The sequence below is a fragment of the Canis lupus genome, chromosome 33 (assembly GCF_011100685.1).
Source record: "Canis lupus familiaris isolate Mischka breed German Shepherd chromosome 33, alternate assembly UU_Cfam_GSD_1.0, whole genome shotgun sequence".
Lineage (NCBI taxonomy): Eukaryota > Metazoa > Chordata > Mammalia > Carnivora > Canidae > Canis > Canis lupus.
This window is the reverse complement of record NC_049254.1, coordinates 1035939-1058026: the sequence shown is the minus strand read 5'-3', so window position 1 is coordinate 1058026 and position 22088 is coordinate 1035939. Positions and strand designations below refer to the sequence as shown.

Below are 22088 nucleotides of genomic sequence, written 5' to 3'. Positions count from 1 at the left end.
ATTTCAAGCACACTTTCTTCTTCAGAAATTAAGGCAGTTACTTTCCTGTCACTTCCTCTTTGTAGCTTTTCTTCTAAAAAAAGATACAAAGGAGGTTAAAAAATCTTTAAAGATGAACTAGTATGAAGCAAACTATGTGTTAACCAAAACAGCAGAATTTATTGTATTGTTTTATTGTTATTAACTATTTTAACTCCTCTGCCCTGAATGTTTCAATACTTTGTCAAAGATTTAAATTATGTCTCTATAAAGCTTAATTGTGGAAGATGATTTGTGTAGGAAGGAGTGATGCAGGATCTACAATCACAGAAGGTCAGGGTGTAGCAAACACCCAGGTGTGTGTGTGCCTATACCCCCCATGTATGCCTCATTCAAGAAAGTTACCCACATCTCACTGTTGCTCCATTTTCCCTATTATATATGGATATAGTGCACATGTGAATAAAGAAGAAAAATATTAGGTAAAGAAGCCATCAATATTCACACCCAAAAATGTGGTTATTGTGTACAGATTTTGAACTAGGCTCCGAAAGGATTTGTAAAAGAGAAGAAAGCACAGCTGCTACTCTTAGGAAGTTTATCATCTATAACAACAACAAAGTTTGCCTTTTATTTGCTTAAAAAAATAGTACTCATATTTTAGGATCCAGTTTACCAACGTTTCATTGCTATATTTTATGGTTCTCTCCTAACTCGACTCTTAAAAAATATTCTGAGTCAAGACATGCAAAAGCATATATATATATATATAAACTCAGGCAGCCCCACTGACTTATGCTAAAGAGTCTTACTGGATCTTTTGCAGTGAATTTAGATATACGTCAAGTCAAAACACATGTGATTGCACAGCCATGCTGAGTAGATCTCAGGTTTATTCCTAGACAGAGAGGTACAGAAACCATCCTGTATCAATACAGCCGACAATTCCTCCGTGGAGCTGACCCTTGTCTAGAGTTTACAGCATGAGCTTGGCTACTAGCCAATGTGAACTATGTTTAAATTTTTTTATGGCAGCTCAATGAGCTTTCAAACATTCATCTGCTTTACTTACTGTGCTTAATAAAAAGGCAAGTCAATGTATTTTCTCATTCCCTTTTCATCACTAATAAGAGCAACCATCAACCTTACAAAGGATAGGATCTGCGTTCACTTCCAGCTCCGTGTCCCCAGTAGCTCGGCACTGAAGCGCTCACAGAACACTGTCATCCCACCCACCGTCACTACGCAGATGTGGGTGGAAGGCCGCACATACTTTGTCCCTAGAACACGTCAACTACGTGTGGATAAAGCCCTTGGGAATTACTTCTGTACTTGGACATCAACATTTTAAAGGTGTTTTACTGTATTAATGAAACAGTTGCTTTATACAAGCCTTTATCTTCTGGAAAGCTCAAAAGATTGCAGAATTTTTTGTTTCTTTTTAAGATTTATTCATTTATTTGAGAGAGCACATGAGAGAAAGAGCATGAGGGGGAGAAAGGGCAGAGGGAGAGACTCTTCAAGCAGATTCACTGCTGAGCCTGGAGCCTGGTGTAGGGCTGGATCCCATGATCCAGGTTATCATGACTCAAGCCAAAACCAAGAGTCACATACTTTACTGACTAAGCCAGCCAGGTGTCCCACAAAATTTTCTTTTAGGTTTATTTATTTGATTCATGAGAGACACACAGAAAGAGGCAGAGACACAGGCAGAGGGAGAAGCAGGCTCCCTGCGGGGAGCCTCACGTGGCACTCGATCCCGGACCCCGGGGGTCATGACCTGAGCCAAAGGCAGATGCTCAACCACTAAGCTACCCGGGACCTCCACAAAGTTTCTGATAGCAACACAAAACTTTGTAATCTATGACAATAATGACATTGTCAAAGAAGGAGTTTCCTATGTGATCTTCCTATAACACAACCTGATGACTAATTTAGGAAGCATGTACATTTTTTAGGTTCATATTTATGAACCTAAAAGACTGTGATGATTTATTATCTGAAATTTTAAAGGTACGCATAGTCTATTAACTTATTTTGTGTGTTGCCTCGTTGTAAAAGCAACACAAAGAAACACAAGAATGTACGCGGCCGTCCAACCCCTTCTGAAGTTCGCTTTGATACTCTATTCCGTACTTCACTCATCTTAGCTTCTTTCAGAAAGAAGGTGCTTAAGTGCATTGATAAGTACACGCGCTATAATAACTAAATATATGTATGCTGGACGCACAGTGCTAACGTGTGTGCTTACGGGTGTGTACAAGCACCACGCACCCACCCGTGAACCTGTCCACGCCTGTACGTGCAGGGCGGACGTGCCTCGGGGCACAGGGCCTTGCTCGGCGGCCACACGCTGGGCCTCCCCGGGGCCACCTCCTCCGAGGCCGCGGGGGCGGGGCGGGGCCGTCAGAGCGAGGCGAGGCTCCACCCAAGCGCCCGCCGTGGCCGCATTACCGTCCTGCGCCTTCCCCGGAGCGGGAGGGAAGGGGTGCGGCCGAGGGAGGCCTGGCCCCCGCGGGCACCCCCTGCCAGCCCTCTGCGTGCGGCCCGGGAGGCCCCCGCTCAGGCCCCGGGAGCCACCCCCCACCCTCCCCCGGGCCCCGAGAGGCACCGCCCCGGCCCCGGGAGGCCCCGCCCCAGCCCCGGGAGGCCCCGCCCCAGCCCCGGAGGCCCCCCCGGCCCCGGCCCCGCCCCCCCCCCCGGGAGGCCCCGCCCCCCCCCGGGAGCCCCGGCCCCGGGAGGCCCCGCCCCCAGTCCCGGGAGGCCCCGCCCCAGCCCCGGGAGGCCCCGCCCACGGCCCCGGAGGCCCCCGCCCACTGCCCCGGGAGGCCCCGCCCCGCCCCGGAGGCCCCGCCCCCAGTCCCGGAGGCCCCGCCCACGGCCCCGGGAGGCCCCGCCCACGGCCCCGGGCCCCGCCCCGGCCCCGGAGGCCCCGCCCCCAGTCCCGGGATCCCCGCCCACTGCCCCGGGAGGCCCCGCCCCAGCCCCGGGAGGCCCCGCCCCAGCCCCGGGAGGCCCCGCCCACGGCCCCGGGAGGCCCCGCCCCCGGCCCCGGGAGGCCCCGCCCACGGCCCCGGGAGGCCCCGCCCCCAGTCCCGGGAGGCCCCGCCCCAGCCCCGGGAGGCCCCGCCCACTGCCCCGGGAGGCCCCGCCCCAGCCCCGGGAGGCCCCGCCCCCAGTCCCGGGAGGCCCCGCCCACGGCCCCAGGAGGCCCGCCTCGGTCGCGGAGCCAGGCGGGCCGCGGCTGCTTGGCGTCCCCACCAGACCCAGACAAGGCCGTCACGGGTCGGGTCGTCGGAGCCCCGGGGGCCCACCCAGGCGGCTGCCCGCCCCCTGGCCCAGGACCCCCGCCCCTGCACACGCGCGGCCCCCCCGCCGTGACCCCGTGCACTGCCCCGGGCCGCCCTCCCGCCCCTCGCTGCCGGCGATGCCCTCCTCCCTCCGTCACGGAAGTGCTCCCCACACCCGCGTTCGTTCTCCCCCGGGAAGAATCTTGCTTTTGTTTTTCTTTGCCTGCGGGTCACTTTCCAGCTACTGGGGTCCAGCGGACTCCCCAGGCCTCTAAAAGGCCTGTTTCTAAGTGAAGTCCAGGTAAATCCCAAAGCGCAAGCCCTGAGGTACTGTCATGAGACCCTTCAGCCTGGGTCCCAGGTGAGGCCCTGCTAATACGGGATTTGGCCGTTTGGCCCTGATTTAAAATTCCGTAAAAGGAGGGGTTACCGTCGGCCACGGTTCTCCGTCTTGACATGGTTTGCGGGGCGATGTGTTGTTACAGGGCTGCCCCGTGCACGTCTGAGGTCGAGCAACATCTCTGGCCCCTGCAGGCGAGCTGCCAGGGGCAGGCCCGTCCCCAGGCTGTGACAACGGAAAGTCCCCCCGAGGCTTCGCCACGCGCCCGTGGAGGCAAGCTCGCGGGCCTGAGCGCTCAGCCTACGCTTTAACACCCCATCGGTGGTACAATGAAAGAATCTGCATTAGCATTTGATTCCATGACATTTCCACTAAAATCTAGTTTCCTTGAGGGCAGGGCCACTTTCTGTTGCGTTCAGTGCCGTATTTCCATGGTATAGTGGGTATTCATTCAATTCCATTGGATGAAAATGAATAAGTGATGGGATATTTGACTCCACAGAGATTGAGCCCTCTCCATTTACTCCCTTTTAGCAACACATTCTGGTGAGTCTCTAAGCCATATTCATCTCTTATGCTTACTCCTCGTTTTCCCCTTATGCGCTTACAGATATTGTGCTTGTTTCCTTTTAGCATAAGTTCAGTTCAGCTACTCTTTGGGATCCAAGGTGGTGGGGAGCAAGAACTGTATTGTCCTTCCCCCCAGCTCAGCACATTAATCAATTCTGGATGCTGTAAGGCCTTTACACACGTTGACTGATAGACCGGAATAGTCCATCTTCAATATAGCAGCATGACATAGAGAGCAAGTGGATCCAAATCTCTGAAATACAAATTTTCCTCTCTAATAACTACCAGAGAAGCAAAAATGTTCCTTTCCAACCATTTATATTTACAGCTTCATTTCTGAGTCTCACAAAACTTTACATGTTCTTTATGCATTAATTCAAGAATGGCATTCTTTCATCCCATAGCATATGCTTCCCCCCCCCCTTTTTTTTTAAAGATTTTATTTATTTATTCATGAGAGATACAGAGGGGGGTGGGGTGGGCAAAGGGAGAAGCAGACTCGATCCCGGGTCTCCAGGATCACATCCTGGGCTGAAGGCAGCACCAAACCACTGAGCCACCCGGGCTGCCCTGCTTTCCCTTTTGCTGAAAGTGAGTCTTCCTGTCAAAAGGCAGCAGCCATTCTCAATCACAGCATCCATGCTAACCTTCTGTGACCTTGTAACTGACCACTGAACACAGATTTTGGGGATATTGTACATGGAGGGTCTTTCATTTATTTAGAAGTTACTCTCACTTATTTTTATTTTATTTTTTTTACAATGCAAAAGGTCTGTGACTGTTCATATGATGGTTATGAGTTTCATGATCTCAACTCACCCTTGGAATCTCTGGGTCTCCTCTCACAAAACATATCTGTGATTAGAAGTCCAAAACTGTGATTGTTTCTAAAGGGCAATCAGCAGCAACCTGTCTCAGAGGACTACTGGAAAGTGGTAAATAGCAACACAACTAAAGTTCATGATACATTATTTTTCTATGTGACATCATGGATTCTGTTCCTAAAAGAGACATCCCTAAGTGATCGCAGTTATCTGCCAACAGGATGTTTTGTCCACATCATGGAAGACAAGAAGATACAAGAGCAGAGCATCTATGCAGTGTCTCTAGTCATGATTTCTTCCAAACGGCTCTCACGCTAGGAGCACTTTCATCAAGTATCACCAAAACTTATACCCCTCTCTGCAATTGCTTTCTATTAAAGTCTAGCGTCAGCTGTCAGAGTGGTAACGTAAACCCTTAACAGCTCTCATAAGTTCTACTCTGAAACGAATAAGGGATTGTCAAAACTCCAAACACAGACAGAAATGGGGGCAGAAATCACAGGAAAGAAGGTGGAAAGTGCACAATGGATCTGTACTTGCAAAGCAATCTTTGTGAAACTACTACCAACGCCTCTCACAGAATCTAAGTATCTCAAGAGGGAGAAAAAGGTCTACTTCCTAGTTTATTTTGCATAAGGTTTGATTTCCCTAAAAACAATAAAACAAACTGGAAAAGTTGATGAAATATCAATAATCTCTTTTTAGAATGATAACATGCATTCTGACCAAATTTATACTGCATTCTTTAAATTTTAAAATACAGAAGCTTTAATAATATCTGAAGAGCTGGAAAGAAAAAGCATGTTGAAAAATTAAAGATGAATACTTTTTACAAAAGCTGTCGATGATGTATCAGCTTTAAAATACTTGTTTTACATGATGACATAATCCTTGTTTTACAAATCAGAACAAGGAAGACTATATGTATAGACCCCAGAGGAATCTAGAGTAAAGGAATGAAATTTCAAGAGTTCCTTCAGAGCCCAGCTACTTGACTGTAAATTACCAGGCCAGATCTGCGAGCTATCAGAAAAGGTGATATTTATTAGGATGCCAAATAACCATATTTTATATATAGTCAAAATAACTAATATTCTACCTCTCACACAGAAGTGGGCTTAAATGTGTCTTTTCCCTGGAAAATTCTAATCACTTTTTAGGTGGGTTTGCATTTCATAAATACTGAGTGAGTGGTATATAAAACCGTGTCCTAATCTTTTTCTGAAAATGAGACTAAGATGTGATGACAAAAACAACTTCTTTCAAGTAAAATTACACCTATTTTACTTTCTGCAACTGAAATTATTTTTTTCCTCCTGTCTTAGATTCCCATACTGAATACTGTATTGGAAAGCTCAATCCGCATTTTTCTACACACAGGCCCTCAAACAATTTCAATGAGAAAATTATTTGTGTTTCCCAAAGACTTTATATTTAGCATACAGGTATTGCTTAAATCATTATTTCCACCTTTGAAACACGAGACCAGACAAAGTATCTGAAGGTTCACAGATTTTAGCATAGTAAAAGAAAAAGATGGTTTCCTAAAAGCAAATACCCTACAACTATTTGACAAGGGATGATGGTGAACTGCGTTAGAATCTTGGGAAAATATCTTAAAACTGACCTATGAAATGGCCCTCCAGGTCAAGACAAAGACTGGAAAATGATATTTAAAGAAGAGACGTCTTATTATTTTTTCCCTCTCTAAACAATGGAATTGTCAAGATTATGTAGCTAAAGTTAACCTGTATAAGGTAACATAACCCATGTTTTACTAACACACACATGTGTTTTACTAACACATCTGTTTTGACACAGATGAAACAAGAGAGCAAGGATTACTCACTCCCAGGATGCCGATGACTAAAAATAATGATGATGTTCAAACACCTTTTACCCTCTGCTAGATACTCTACAACATGCCAAGTATACTCATTGACAATTCTAAAGGATAAAGATTGGGACGCCCGGGTGGCTCAGTGGTTGAGCATCTGCCTTTGGCTCAGGTCATAATCCCAGGGTCCCGGGATGGAGGCCCACATAGAGCTCCCTGCAGGGAGCCTGCTTCTCTCTCTGCCTGTGCCTCTGCCTCTCTCTGTGTGTGTCTCTCATGAATAAATAAATAAAATCTTTAAAAAAGGGTAAATATTATCATATTATCACACTCCCCCGTATGGATGAAGAAATAGGTTCAAACTATTTAGCCACACAGTCGATAAGCAGCATTTCTGGGGCAGTGACATTTGTCAGTGACAAGAGCCTCTTGCTAAATAAAACAGTTTAATGTAAACTGAAGTTTGAAAGCAAACATGAGTGGAGGGGCACTTTCTGCATCAAGCTAATGGTACGGTAACTTCTTCTATAAACTGGCGAGAAGACACAGAAACTCGATGAAAGATTTACATTAGTAATTATCAGTGGCAAATTTTTTATTAAAACAAATTCATTGGTTTGAAAAGTCATGGGTGCGCAAGTGCTAAAGGCAAAGTGGGAATGGAGGGCTATCATTTTAAACTCAGGGAAAACAGATAAATTTTTCATAATTCGAGGTAAGAAACCCAATAATTACAGACTCATCCTTTAATTACTGTGTAAAACAAAAATGATTCCAGCAACTTCATAAATAGAACTTTGCTTTATTATCGGTAGGACAGTCAATTGATTTTTTGCAAGTCAGAAAAACAATATTCATCATAAATTCATAAAAGAGAAAAGGTATTAGTATCTGGTATCTCTCAGGTACCAGATACTAATTAATGAATAGATGAGATAAAGTGATAGTTTAAAGTTTATTAGTCTCTCTCACGTTTTCACTAATTAACATCTGGATAGTTAGGTGGATCTAACAACTGTGTGTGACCTAACAGTCAGATGTGCTCATTTCAAATTCGATGAAATGAACATTGTCATGTGTCTGAAAGACGTTGCAGATTCAACGATAAATAGCATAAGGCATAGTCTCTCTAGAACTTACTCTGTAAGAATGCTTAGTTGGAATAGTTCCTTCTGTGAGGATCTATTCGGTAAGTATCCGAGAACTTAATTATACTCTGTTAGTTCTAGGTATGATGTTCCTAAAAAAGAACAAGACGTGGCCTCCTCCCTCAAGGAACTTCCAGTCTGAAACTGGAAAGAAATGCTTCTTGTTCTTTTCTTTTCTTTTTTTTAACTAGGCTCCTGGCCCAGCATGGAGCCCTCAAACTCACGACCCAAAGATCGAGACCTGAGCTGAGATCGAGATCCAGGTGCTTAACTGACTGAGCCAAGGGCCTCTGAGAGAAATGCCTCTGAACTCTCTAAAAATCATGAACTCCTCACAGTTCCAGAAGGTGCAAATAGAGTCAGTAGCAGGTGCTAAGAAACTTCAAATGAGATTTTCAATTTTCTCTACCTCCTCTGACCGAGTAAGCAAAATCCCCAAATCATTTTGTTATTGAAACCTTGACAACTTTTTAAGGGTTTCTGAATTGACCAAGAAAGCAATGGAGAATAACTGATATCCTGAGTCCTACGTGAAACAAACATAACCACGGATAATCATCAGGAAGTCTAGCTGTCTTCATACATCACATCAAACACACTTTTCTATTAAGCTGCTAATGTACAAAAACAAGGAATAAACTTTGCATTCCACCACGAATGCACAGAGATAAAACACAGAGCAACAGATTCCTCAGTGACATTAATAAGGTATTTGGTACATTAAGTCTAAACAAAGTTTGTAGGAGCAGGAATATTTATAGTAACCTCCTGGTATCTGCCTCAAATGTAATTAATTGACTATATAAAAATCCATTAGCATTCTCATATTTTCTGTCCTAACTAAATCAAAGCAGATAGCACAATTCATTAGCCAGGATTAAAAAAATAATAATGTTTCACAAGGTTCTCTTGGCATTAATGAAAGATTTCTTCACATCTCCAATCTTAAAAGGTTAAAAGAATTATGCTGGGATGAAGACATACAAATGATTTCCCTGGTGGAATAAATCAAGTATATTTTGATTGTTAATGATTGAAAGCAAACAGAAGATGATTTAGGTTTATAATTTTAATTTTTAATGTTATTGTTTTAAAAGAGGTTTATTAACATCCTAAAGAAACAACTCAACCTGTAATTTGATGACATCCAGTCAGCTCCCCCAGACACTGGAAACATGGTCCAAATGCTTAAGCTACACACAGTAAGTTAAAAGAGATACCATGATTTCCTCCTCTATCATTAAAGTGGTAGAAAACTTATTTAAACTAAAGCCCTATTTTAAAATTATATATTACAGGAACTACCAGAAAAATAAGTCTCATGTATGATTTCTTACTTTTCTTTTTTTTTTTAATTTTTATTTATTTATGATAGTCAGAGAGAGAGAGAGAGAGAGGCAGAGACACAGGCAGAGGGAGAAGCAGGCTCCATGCACCGGGAGCTCGATGTGGGATTCGATCCCAGGTCTCCAGGATCACGCCCTGGTCCAAAGGCAGGCGCCAAACCACTGCGCCACCCAGGGATCCCTGATTTCTTACTTTTCTTATTAATCGTTACATCGCTCTTTATCTCTTGAAGCATGTGTAGTGATTTACTGTCCCAATAACCCATGGGTGGTGAAATAAATAGTTCAGAATATTTCATTAGTAAAATCAGAAAAGGACCCGCTTATGGGATTGACCTTCTCTAGAAAGCCTCCCTGTGGAACAAGCTCAGAACACAAAGCTCTAATGGGCCTTCTGTGCATTTTTAGATGCTGAGATAATGATTCAATAAACAAATTATAAACTTTATTTTCTGCAAGGAGTAAGCTATGTAAGGTAGTTAGCCTCTTTTCCTTACAACGAAAGTTTTAACACTGCCAGTGATGGTCTAAATCTCTCAATGCAAAAGGCTTCTCACCATTAATAAACGATTTCCATTTCGTAAATGGAAATTCAAAAGTATTCCATTTTGAGATACTCAAAATTAATCTGTCCTTCTCCTACATTGCCAAAGTCCCTGGTACACCTGGTACAAGGTTGACTGGTCTGCCCTGCATTAAAATTATTCATTTGTGTATTTGTCTCTCATAGTAGATGATGAACTCCTGTGAGGTAGAAACAATCCATCCTCTGTGCCTAGCACATTATTACTCTGTACTAATAAATGGTCAAAGCATCTATTTAAATTTTTTTTGTATAGCTAAGATGCTTGATGATCTATATATCCAGATTTTATTAGATGTCACCCCGGCTAAGCTTAGTCTCCCCAAAATATTACACTTTGGCTAGCAACTCTTCTTTCTAAAAATTCTAGAAGCAGAAAGATGTGAAAAATAAGCTGAATTACATTAAACCTTATATTAACAGATTCTTGGTTACTTTGTGCCAAATCCCTGTGGTCCTACTCCTCCTTCAAGTTAACAGTACTCTTGACTCCAGTGGAATGTGTATCCTCATGGGGTTTCTTGGTCTCTGTCACCACTGGACTAAATCATAGGGAAGCAAAGTGGATTGAGGTTAAGGCTGCAGCCTTGGGAAGCAGGCTGCCTGGTTCCAGATCTGCAATCCAACACTTACTCATTAAAGAAACTGAGGCAAGATATTTAACCTGCGAAAGCTTTGTTCTCCGTTTTTTTAAATGTAGATAATAATAATAGGTACCTATAGGTCATGTAGAGGGGATAAATAAGGTCATAGACGTGGCTTAGCAAATAAGCACACTGGCATCTAGTAAGTAATGAAAGTTAAAAAAAATCTCTGAGTTATGATACAATGCTTAGAGTGGAATAGGAACTCAGTAAATATTCTTTCAAATAAAGTGAATGAGGCTTATCTTCTTTTGTATTAGGAACCTGAAAGCCTAAGGTTACTGATCATTGTGTTATAAAATTATCCCGAGATGTGTATTCCAAGTAGTTGGTATGTCAAGGTACTGACCCATCCTTTTTTAAAAAAGGATGACACAATATTTTTGGAAAAAAAGTAAAAAAACAAAACTGATCTCACATGAAGTTTGTTTAGCTATCTTTCCATTGGCTTCTTTTTTGAGGGTTACCATCCATCTCTGTCCTGAACAGCAGCACTGCTGCTAAAATGCTCACCTGTTAAAGTCCTGGCACGCTATTCAGGCCAGCCTATAAGCTTACTGAAAAGCCAACTGAACAATTAAAACCTAGAAAAGAAAGCTAAAGGGCACCTGGGTGGCTCAGTCGGTTAAGCATCTGCCTTTGGCTCAGGCCATGATCCCTGGGTCCTGGGATGGAGCCTCAGCTCACATGGGGCTCTGCTCAGTGGGGAGCCTGCTTCTCCCTCTCCCTCTGCTGCCCCCCTGCCTGTGCTCTCTGTCTCTCTCTCTCTCTTTCTTTGTGTTAAATAAATAAATAAAATCATTTAAAAAGGGGAGGGGGAGGACCATAACCACCGCAAGAAATACCAGCACCACTACTGACAACAGCAGCAAAATTACAGCCAATAACCAGATGCAGAATGAATTGGTTGAGTATCGGATTTTTAAGACACACACAGTAATGTCCAAACTAATATAGTCAAACAAATATCTGTTAAATATGTAAATCAGAACAAAGTAGAAAACCTCGACACATTGTCTAATAACCTGAATACACAGAGACTTTGTGATTGTGAGAAGAAAGGAAGCCAAAATTCACTTGGAAACATCAGCAAATATCAAGATACAACTTCAAGAACATGTTCCACCTTTAAATTACATCAGTAAAGAAATACCCCCCCCCCCCCTTAAATTACAATCACATCCCATTTCATGCACCATCTCTGATTCTACTATGATTGTTTTTATTGATTTATCTTCAAGACCTTTGTCTTAAAATAATTTGCTATTTATACATGTGTATCTCATTCTGACTAGTATTTCTAAATGTTGGGAGAGGAGGTCTGATGATGTAGCATCACTGTATCAAAGAGGCGCTGTTGGCATCCTTCAATCCTTCAACATGATAAACAAGATTCAGGGACATGAAGCCTTCACATATATCCTCATCTGTAAGGGCATGTAGGTGGCTGAGTCGGCTGAGCGTCCTCCTCGAGATTTTGGCTCAAGGCACAGTCCCAGGGTCCCAGGATCCAGCCCATGGGGAGTTCCATGCTGATTCACCCTCTCCCTCTCCATCTGCCCCTTGCCCACCTTGTGTGTGCTCTTGCACAAGGTAAGTACACACAGTTAATTAAAAAGATAAATAAAAATAAATCCTTGTCTCTAGGAGTGATCTTGGAATATGATGGGATAACACAGTAGTTACTTTAAAGAGCGGTTCAGTAAATTAAAATGTAGTTCAAAACAAAGCCACTCTGGGTCAGCGTCTGCCTTCGGCTAGGGTCATGACCCTGGGGTCCTGGATCGAGCCCCACAGCGGGCTCCCTGCTCTGTGGGCCTGCTGCTACCCTGCTTGTGCTCTCTGCCTCTCAAATAAATAAATGAAATCTTAAAAAATAAAAAAAAAGCAAAGTAATTTTGAATTCGTTGTGAACTTCCTGAATTCATCTTCACGCGACTCTTTTCTTCTTCTACTAGTTTGTCTCCAAGACAGCATGTAACATAAGTTTGCATGCTCTATTTCTACTAATGATACTTTTGTGAGATTCTATTTACCTCACTGATACTTATTTTTCTATTTCTTACAACTCTCAATAAGATTTTTAAACATATGAAAATTATTTAAAATCTACAATCTAATGATTAGGTTTCTTGCTCACTGTCATAGTTTATGAGATAGTTCTGCATACATTGATATATATAACTGAGAAGGAGGCATACCGATTCCTCTCCTGGTGTGGATATCAGGGACCGGTTCCACAGAGACCAAATTAGAGAGAATGGACAATTTTGAAATTCCTCCTGAGTTAGCCCTGTATTGTTTTATTTAAAATAATTTTCACAAATATCACATATCATAAAGAGTACCATAGAGACAAAATGTGATTCGAAGTGGATCATAAAGGCCATTGAGATTTCTCTCCACGCATGTATATAAGGGGGTAGTATCTACTATGCTGCTTCAATTTTAGAACTTTCAAAACCGTATTTAGTAATGATATTTCTGATGGTGCTCTCCAAGGATCCAAGTAACATGGAGAAGCACGAGACCAGAGTGTAGACTTTGCTCACATTAAGTTTTTTCTATAGACCATGTCTCTAGTCAAAAGCAAAATGCTATGTTCCATTCACATTGTTAGAGAAGTTAATTTATGTCTAAACGATATTCATTTCTTCTGCATGGTTTGAGATTTACTGAATGGGTACAAAGAGAATACCAAGTTCAATTTCTTTGTCCTAGTGTAACAGCAAACAAAGGTATTAAAATAGAATAGATTCCAAGAACTACATAGTTAAATTCTCCTATGTATTTATACATTAAAAACTTTTTTTAAGATGTTATTTATTTATTCAGAGAGACACAGAAAGAGAGGCAGAGATATAGGCAGAGGGAGAAGCAGGTTCCCTGCGGGGAGCCCGATGTGGGACTGGATCCCAGGACCCCAGGATCACGCCCTGAGCTGAAGGCAGACACTCTACCACTGATCACCCAGGCGTCCCCTATGTTTAAAATTTTTAGTGATTTCAGTGTGTTCTTAAATACAAACCTTGCCTAACGTAAAGTTAACAAATTTGGGATTAAGTGGAAGTTTTCATCCAATATGTCATATTTTATATGAAAAAAGGTTATTTTTTTATTAATTTTACTTCAAGTGCAAAGAGAGTTTTAATAAAAATCAACTTGATGACATATTCTTTGCTACTATATTAAGGATCAAATATGCATCCCAACCGAAGGTGCAGTACAGACATCCTCCTGGGCAGCCTACAGGGCCAAACCATGAAACAAAATATTTTTTTTAATTACCACTCTATACATCAAATGCTAAGGTATCAACCCTGATTTTGAAATGAAATAATCTATATTAAAGCACTAGTGCATTGTACATAAACACATATTTGATGCACAGATGTCACTGAAGACTATTTTATAACACAAGGTACATACCACTGTGAGATAGAAAAACACATAGTCGATGTAGTATCTAATTCTGTTAGAATCAGATTACCTGAGTGCCAACGATGTTTCTTCCCTCCACATAAAAGACACAGATTTTTTTTTTTTTACTTTCAGTTGATCTACAGTCATACCACCAGAGTCATTAAATAGCAGACAAAACTTAAAAATAGCATATGTAACACCTCTAGCGGGATACAGGCCAGCACCATGCAGTCAAACACGTTATTATCTCTACAACAAACTAGGGATCAACACATCAAGTGAGATAAATTTGGTCTATAAATAGACTGTTCTGCTCGAGGCCCGTTTTGCTGCCAAGTGAGTTCAGGCTGGGTTCATTTCTTTCAGTTATGCAACGATAATAACCTCACCAGGGAGCAACGCCACCCGAAGGGAAACAGAGAAGACTCTTACCTTGGCACACGAAACCTCTCTCTTCATAGCCAGCATTGCATGAGCACTTGCCAATGGGTACGAGCCATTCACCTTCCGTACTGCAGTACATCCTGGGAGGATCTTCCTCCTTAGAATTGTTAACACAAGACCCTCTGACCTCCACCAGGGACTGGGAATCCATGGGTACTGTGTCTGGAAACATAGCCAGATTCTTCACGGTAAACGGGCACTTTTTGAAGTACACTCTCACAGACACCAAGGCAACACAAGCACCAACATCTTGGAATGCCAAATAAAATCCCTTTTTGTTGACGGGACCTACTTCTCTAACCTCAGTGTTGAGTTTAAGAATACGGTCGCCGAGATCCATTTGGGTGAAACTTTCATCAGCTGCGATGGTGTCAATCTTTGTAAACTGGTGTTCTCGAAATTTGACCCCATGATCATCATCAGACTCCATGTAGTACAGGTTGAAAGTCTCCTTGCAAGTTCCCAGAACCAACGGGATGCTATTGCAATCCCGCAGAGTGAATTTGAGCTCCACGTAGATCTTCTGAGCTGAGTTTCTGGGGACCCAGTTTGTCCTCAGCCAATTATTTTGACTGTGATCCATGACATTGCACACCTGGTAAGTCCTGATGGGTGTGTAATGCTCATCCACACCACTGATCTCTTCCCACTGGAGAATCAAAGGAGAAGAAAATGAGAGGCAGAATTAATGAATGAAGCATAATGAATAATAATGAACACAAGAGGACGGTGTTAATGCAATCACAAGATATGCAAAATTATTAAAGAGAAACTCCAGCATTGCTCATTACAAATCATGAGATGGAACAACTCTGTAACATTCTCATATGTAGGCTTACTATTTGCAAAGTTCTTTGAGTTCATCAAAACTAAGCAACTTCTAATTTTGATTAATACATTCGAATTGTATTGTGGTTTGTGGGATATTCAGGGAAAAAGTTGCTTAGCAATTGATTATATGTAGACAAATACTCCAGCATCACAACCTCAAATCAGTTATCTCAAATAACACTATAAAATAGTTTTGTTATACATTCGGTTTTGTGTATTGTTATTTTAAGAAGAGAATGAAAAATACTGCTGCCTAAAATGAATTTTTATTCATGTTTTCCCAATTCAGTTCAGAATTTAGTAAAATCAATGTGTGGCAAAACAAGGTGAATCTAAATGATATCAATACCACATACCTCCTTGCATGACATTTTTTAACATAGTCATTACAAGGAACACATGTTGGTGAACTAAGAAAAAAATCTGAAGTAAAAATACAAACATGCTTCTCCCTGCCAACAAAATAAAAACTTAATAGACATACACAGAAAACAAGATGCAAATGTAGTGAACATTTCAATTCTTATTACCTTTTACTCATATTGAATTTTACACAAATAAGAAATAAGTGGCTATTAGGGTTTTTGTTCTTAAAGCAGTTAAGGTTATCCTAACATTTTTTTCATTGCAAAAACACTTAAAAAGTTTCAAGACTTTTTAGGACAGTGAAGCACTGCTTTCTGTGATCCTTAGAATAGGTCCCAGGAAGCTTTTAAGCTGCATCCCACTGTTTGTGGTACTTATGATTTTGCAACTATTTGCATCTGTTTCTAACTATTATACCTGTGTATAATAGTTTTTCTTGTTTTTTGGTTTTGTTTTGTTTTGTTTGCCATGCCAAATTTGTCTTGGGCTGCCAGGAAAATATGTCTTTTGTCCTGTCGTGCTTGAATTCAAAGCCTTCTTCTATGGCTGCCCATCGTCTATACAAATAACTTCAAACTCTTTAGTTCAGTATTGGCATTCTTCCAAAAGCTGATTCCAAAATACATTTACGTTTTTCTAAAAGTTTGAATTGAGATTAGTGAATTACATGTTTCACATACTACGTCCTTGTCAGTGTCAACGTTTTTACTCTTGTCAAAAGCCGTGTTAGATCTTCTTTTGTTTATGGTACGACCCCAACTTGACCATGCTCTTTTCTCCCTGAAGCCTTCCATACCCCTGCCGTTCTTAAGAAACATTTCATACTATATGACCTTTATTTTTTTTCAAGTTTTTATTTAAAATTTAGTTGGTTAGCATACAGTGCAATATTGGTTTCAGGAGTAGAATTCAGTGATTCATCCCTTACCTACAACACCCAGTGCTCATCACAAGGGCCTTCCTTGACACCCATCACCATCTAGCCCATCCCCCCACCTCCCCTCCAGCAGCCCTCAGTTTGTTCTCTATCCTCAAGTCTCTTATCATTTGTTTCCCTCTCTCTTTTTTCCCCCCTCCGATATGTACTATCCAACCTTTGCTAAATTCTTTATGCATTTATAAATTTAATCTGTGATACCCACTAAGATTAGTTTAATTTTGTTTCATATGCATTTGCTACCTTTTGGGACCTCTTCATATCCTCCATAATATGCAACATACAATTTTATCTTTTGAGAGATGTAGAAAAATTATTTTTTCTCATCACATACGTAGGAATCATTCAAGGGAGTACAAATATAAAGTTCATATTACAGAATATATTTTAATTTTGTAATTAAATATGTAAATGAAATCTTTGTGAAACTCATTAGAAATGGATCCCAAATTCTTTTCTCCATTAAGGGAGTTAGTTATTTTCATCAAGAATGGCAACTTTTCAATACTTACCTAAATCAATGGTATTTAAAATAGATGAACTTTTTCTATTTATATATTTTAAAAACACATAGGAATTCCAATCCAGAACTTCCTGTCATAACACTAGATAAAATATTAATTTATTGAATTAATGGTAATCACAAGCAAGAAATATAGCATTTATTTGGCCTTTTATTTTATTAGAAAAAATAAATTATTTACATTAGGATGTTTAAATTATCAAATCAACTTCTAGACACCCCCCAATGCAATAAACACAATTTAAAAGTTTCTTATTCTCCCTTGCTCTTCTACAAACCTAAAAACAAAACAAAAGCAACTAGTAAAAAATCACTACTTATGGTAATAACTTTGGTCAATCAGGGTCTAGAATACGAGAGGCACTCATTTTCTGGAAGCAAAATTGGTTTGACTTCTTTGTCATACCAATAGTCCAACAAAAGAACAAATTTAGACTATTTTAGAAAATCCTAGATCTGATATACAAATATATTTATATCTTGATATAAGAAAACCAAATGCCCATCCTGAACTTTTAATAATCTTTAATACACCATTTTCAAACACCTACTTTATGAATGTATTTATACAGGGAGTTCTCAAGAAAAAAAGTCTCCATAAGATTCTCAGTTCTGATAATCTTACATTGAGTTGCCTGTAATAGTAAAGTCACAAAGCAAAATTTATATATATGTTTAATATCAGAAAAATATAAAAAGAATGAACAAAGTTGGAACTCCTAAAAACTCTGATATAAAAAAGTCAGTACTATGTAGAATCTTGTCTATTATTATCACATTGCTTCTATAATGACATTGTAGAAAACTATGACAAAACGAGCAAAACTCCAGAGAATAAGTGGTGTATGTGGACATTTTACAGAAAATTAGGCCACAGACATCATTATTTAGAAATAAATCAATTGACTTAAAATGTGTTAACACAGGGTTTATTTTTTTTATTAGAATAGATATGAGTTTGCACTTCAGCTGATGAATCGGTTGCAAATTTATCCTGCTATGAAGATTATTTTACTAGGCATCAAAATAGAGGTGATGACCACACAGAGATTTTCATAATTTGATATACAATATGATTTTAATTATGGAGATCTCACTGCAGTTTAACATTTTTCCTCTCAATGTTAATTTGGCAAGCTATTACAAGTCCCTGAATGGAGAGGTATGAATTGCAGGAAGACAATGCAAACAGCACCAGCATGCTTTGCACATAAAAGGTTGCAAAGAGCAATTATCACTTAATTAATTTGTAATGAAGACCAAATTGTATGTAAGTGATGGTGGCTTGCCTTATCAGTCCACTTGCAAAAGCAGCAAGTCCCGAACCCTAGCATTTGCTGAGGACTAAAGACAGTAGAAATCCTGAGCACTGGGTGTTATACCGTATGTTGGCAAATCAAAGTCCAATAAAAAAAATACATTAAAAATTTTTTTAAAAGAAATAAAATCCTAAATGAGCATTTTCTCAACAGCAGCAGCAACCACAAATTATTAAAGCTGTGCCCGTGATGTTTACACATTACAGACTTGAAGTACGCCCATGCTTATCCTTTCTTCCTACTCCCAAGAACTAATGTGTGATGTTCATAAATTATCAGGAATACTACATTGCCATAGTAATTGTCCAGAGGAAAACTTAGAAGAAGAAAATGGGTGACATAGAATCAGGTGGTACAAAGAAAAAAGAAAGTATATTTCCCTTCACCTTCCTAATTAAAAAAAAAAAATCCCTACAAGGAGTATTCAGCAGTAACAGTGTCTTCAGCAAAAGGGGACACAGAACTAGAAAGAACTCAAATTTTTTCTAAAGCTTAAATTCTCCAAATTCAACAATTCTGATGTTTAGCCTAGTTCCCAGATTCTTACTCTGAGCTTTTACTATTAGACCACAAAGGCCAGAGTTGAGTTCCTTGGTTGTTTTTTATTTCTTTTTTCAATCATAATTATTTCAACCATAAGAAAATCATGTATCCAGACTTCCTCTCCCTAAAAAGGTCGTTCTGAAATCTATTCCAAAAAGCATAGACATGGTGAACCTCCCTACTATCAAAACGCAGTGTAGGAAACAAGGGAGACAACTAATATTTTTCCGGATAGAACAGTTCCTTGTCGCTGAGTGAAGCATGTATTCTGGAAGGAAAACGCCTATTTTTAATCATTAATCAGCATTTAACCTAGTAACTATCATTCTGATAAACCTCAATTATAGTAATTAAGGATTTATACTCTATATCACTTACTGTCTTGGATACATTTTTAGTAACTTACTCTAGGGAATGAGGAAGGAAAGAAAATATGTACATTTCATTTAAGGAAGGAGAACCTATAATGTGTTTGGTGCAGAGGCTCATAGAATTTGGGAAATACTTAAAAAGAAAGAAAACTTCTCATGATTTACCTAAGATTTAATGCCAATCTCTTAGAAATCTGCAGATGACAAAAAGAAAATGATCACCAATATTCTTATGTCTACAATATTACGTTTGCATTTCAATGGCTATTAAGAAACACATAATTCTGCACTTCACAAAATGCTAAGGATGACTAATCTTAAGCTCAACAATTGTATGTGATATTAAGTGGATTCATGTCATTCTTTCTTCACTCATGTTTCTTACTCCCACGTTTATTCCCCTTTGTACCCACGCAAAGCCATTTCAAAATGCAGTGCTCATCCTTGAGATATGTGAACATTTACTCTGCGTCAGCATCTTCACTCCACAGTAGGAATGTCACTGTTGAGTGTCAGGTACAGTGATAGCTACAAAACTTGCTATATTCCCATTTATTTTTAAATAGCTCTTTAGCCCATTCGGGTCTGAAAAGCACACACAGAGACACACAGGTACACACACCGAGATATATTTCTAATAGTATATTTTTTATTTTATTATTATTTTTTAAAAATATTTTACTTCTCTATTCCTGGGAGACACAGAGAGAGGTGCAGAGACAGAGGCAGAGGGAGAAAGGAGCCTGATGTGGGACTCGATCCCAGGACCCCGAGGTCACGACCTGAGCCCAAGGCAGACGCTCAACCATTGAGCCCCCTGGGCGTCCCTCTAATAGTATATTTTTTAGATTTCTCTTGCTGTTGATGTTGGATTTTAGTCACATCAGAGAATTACACATGTAACCTGAGATTGAGGAGGATGAGAGGGATTTGATGGTGGAGAGACAGCCTCAGGCCACAAGCTGTGGGTTAGAGCCTGAGAAGAGAAAGGCTCCAAAGGGGCCCGGGGCTGGCAATCTCGGTAACAGTGCCTACTGGCCGCTCCCCCACCACCTGCAACCCCTAAGCGTCCACAGAAGGTGGATCAAGTCAAATTAGAGTTGCCTCAGTTAATATGGGGGAGACAACGTCCTGTTCTGGCTAAAGTTTACTGAAAAGAGCTGAAACACCAGGAAAGGAGTGGAGCCCTGGGATCCTGGCCAAGGAAGGCCCAGGAGAGGCCGCAGAGAGGGAGCTGGGGACTGGAGGGCAGGGGGGGCGGGGGAGGGTGAGGCAGGGCCCTGGGGGGCCGCAGGAGGCCGGGGTCACGGCTAAGGAAGGAAGGCCCAGGAGAGGCCCCAGAGAGGGAGCCGGAGAGGGGGGAGAGGGGGCTCCCCCGGGTGTGCGGAGGCCCCGCAAGCGGCGGCGGCTCCCGGGTCCCGGGGGCTCCCCCTGGGCCGGCTCCCCGCACTGCAGGGGCCCGGGGTCGCGCTGGCCGCCGCCGGGCGGGGAGGAGCGCGGGGCCCCGGGGGCTGGCCGGGGGGCTCAGGCCTCGCACTTGCGGACCGTCGTGCCCTATTTGTGGCCCCGGGACCCTAACTCTAGTCCGGGGGTCTGGGCGGCAGCAGTGGCCAGGGAGCGCCTCACAATCGCCGATTCAGGCGTCTGTTCAGGCGTCTGTGCAGCGGAGCGCTGTTCCCGGGCGCGGCCCCGACCCCCTCCCCGGGGGTCCCCGCCCCGGGGGTCCCCGCCCCTGCCCCCCGACCCTGCCAGCCCTTCCCCAGCCGAGGCTCCGCCGTCAGCTCCTCCCCATCGAGGCGCCTCCGCAGGCTGCCCTGAGCGGCCGCACCTTCCCCGGCCCACAGGCGTCCGGAAGATACCGACCGCACACCCCAGGGGACGGCCACCTGGCCGCCTGGCCACCTGCCGCCTGGCCCCCTGGCCGCCTGGCCACCTGCCGCCTGGCCCCCTGGCCGCCTGGCCACCTGCCACCTGACCACCTGCCACCTGGCTGCCTGGCCACCTGGCCGCCTGACCACCTGCCGCCTGGCCACCTGCCGCCTGGTCACCTGCCGCCTGACCACCTGCTGCCTGGCCACCTGCCGCCTGGCCACCTGGCCATCTGGTCGCCTGACCACCTGCCGCCTGGCCACCTGCCCGCCTGGTCACCTGCCACCTGACCACCTGCTGCCTGGCCACCTGGTCACCTGACCGCCTGCCGCCTGCGCGCTCGCCTCTGCTGTGCGGGGCAGGCGATTCCGGGGGCCTGCGGGACTGGGGGCGTCCAGGATGCCTCTCCGCACCTCCACCAAACTCTACCTGCGTTTCCCAAGTATTTCTATGTGAAGTTGGGTCGGAGACTAGATGGTAAAATGGGACTTTTGTTCCTGAGAAGCGGATGCTGGCGGGAGAGGCCAGGGCCGAGGGGCTCGCTCGGGAGGCGGTTGTGCCGGGGGTGGGGGGGCAGGAGGCGGGAAAGCCTGGGCCCGAAGCGGGGCGCCCGGGTGGCCTGGGCGCCTGCGGAGAGCGCGGGGAAGGGGCGAGGGCCGTGGCGCAGGAAGTGGCTGCGGGGGCCACAGGCCGGGCAGCCGGCTCCCCGAGGGCCAGAAGAGGGCCTGGGAGAGAGGCCGCGAGCCCGGGGGACGCTGAGCACCGGGGCCCTGCCCGAGGACGGACGTCGAGCATTTCCCAGAAGATCCTAGACCGGCTGCGTCCTCCGATGCATGGAGGCAGGACGCACCAGGTGGGGAGCAGCACAGCTCGTTATACCAGAACTTTCAGACGACCCAAA

At 43.0% G+C, this 22088-nt stretch overlaps 1 protein-coding gene and 1 long non-coding RNA gene across 3 annotated transcripts in view; both read right to left on the bottom strand.

Annotated features, from left to right (window-relative positions):
• Window positions 1-3852, bottom strand: part of LOC102153818 — a 29462-nt gene extending 25610 nt beyond the window's left edge. Inside the window, exon 1 of the long non-coding RNA XR_005383096.1 lies at window positions 3700-3852. This is a non-coding gene — a long non-coding RNA (uncharacterized LOC102153818). The remainder of the gene's footprint in view (window positions 1-3699) is intronic.
• LOC119877828 (ephrin type-A receptor 3) overlaps window positions 1-22088 on the bottom strand; it is a 285497-nt gene that overhangs the window by 177213 nt on the left and 86196 nt on the right. For both annotated transcript variants that reach the window (XM_038582501.1, XM_038582502.1), the window contains exon 3: window positions 14417-15077. In XM_038582501.1, the coding sequence (XP_038438429.1) occupies window positions 14417-15077 (661 nt within the window). The remainder of the gene's footprint in view (window positions 1-14416; window positions 15078-22088) is intronic.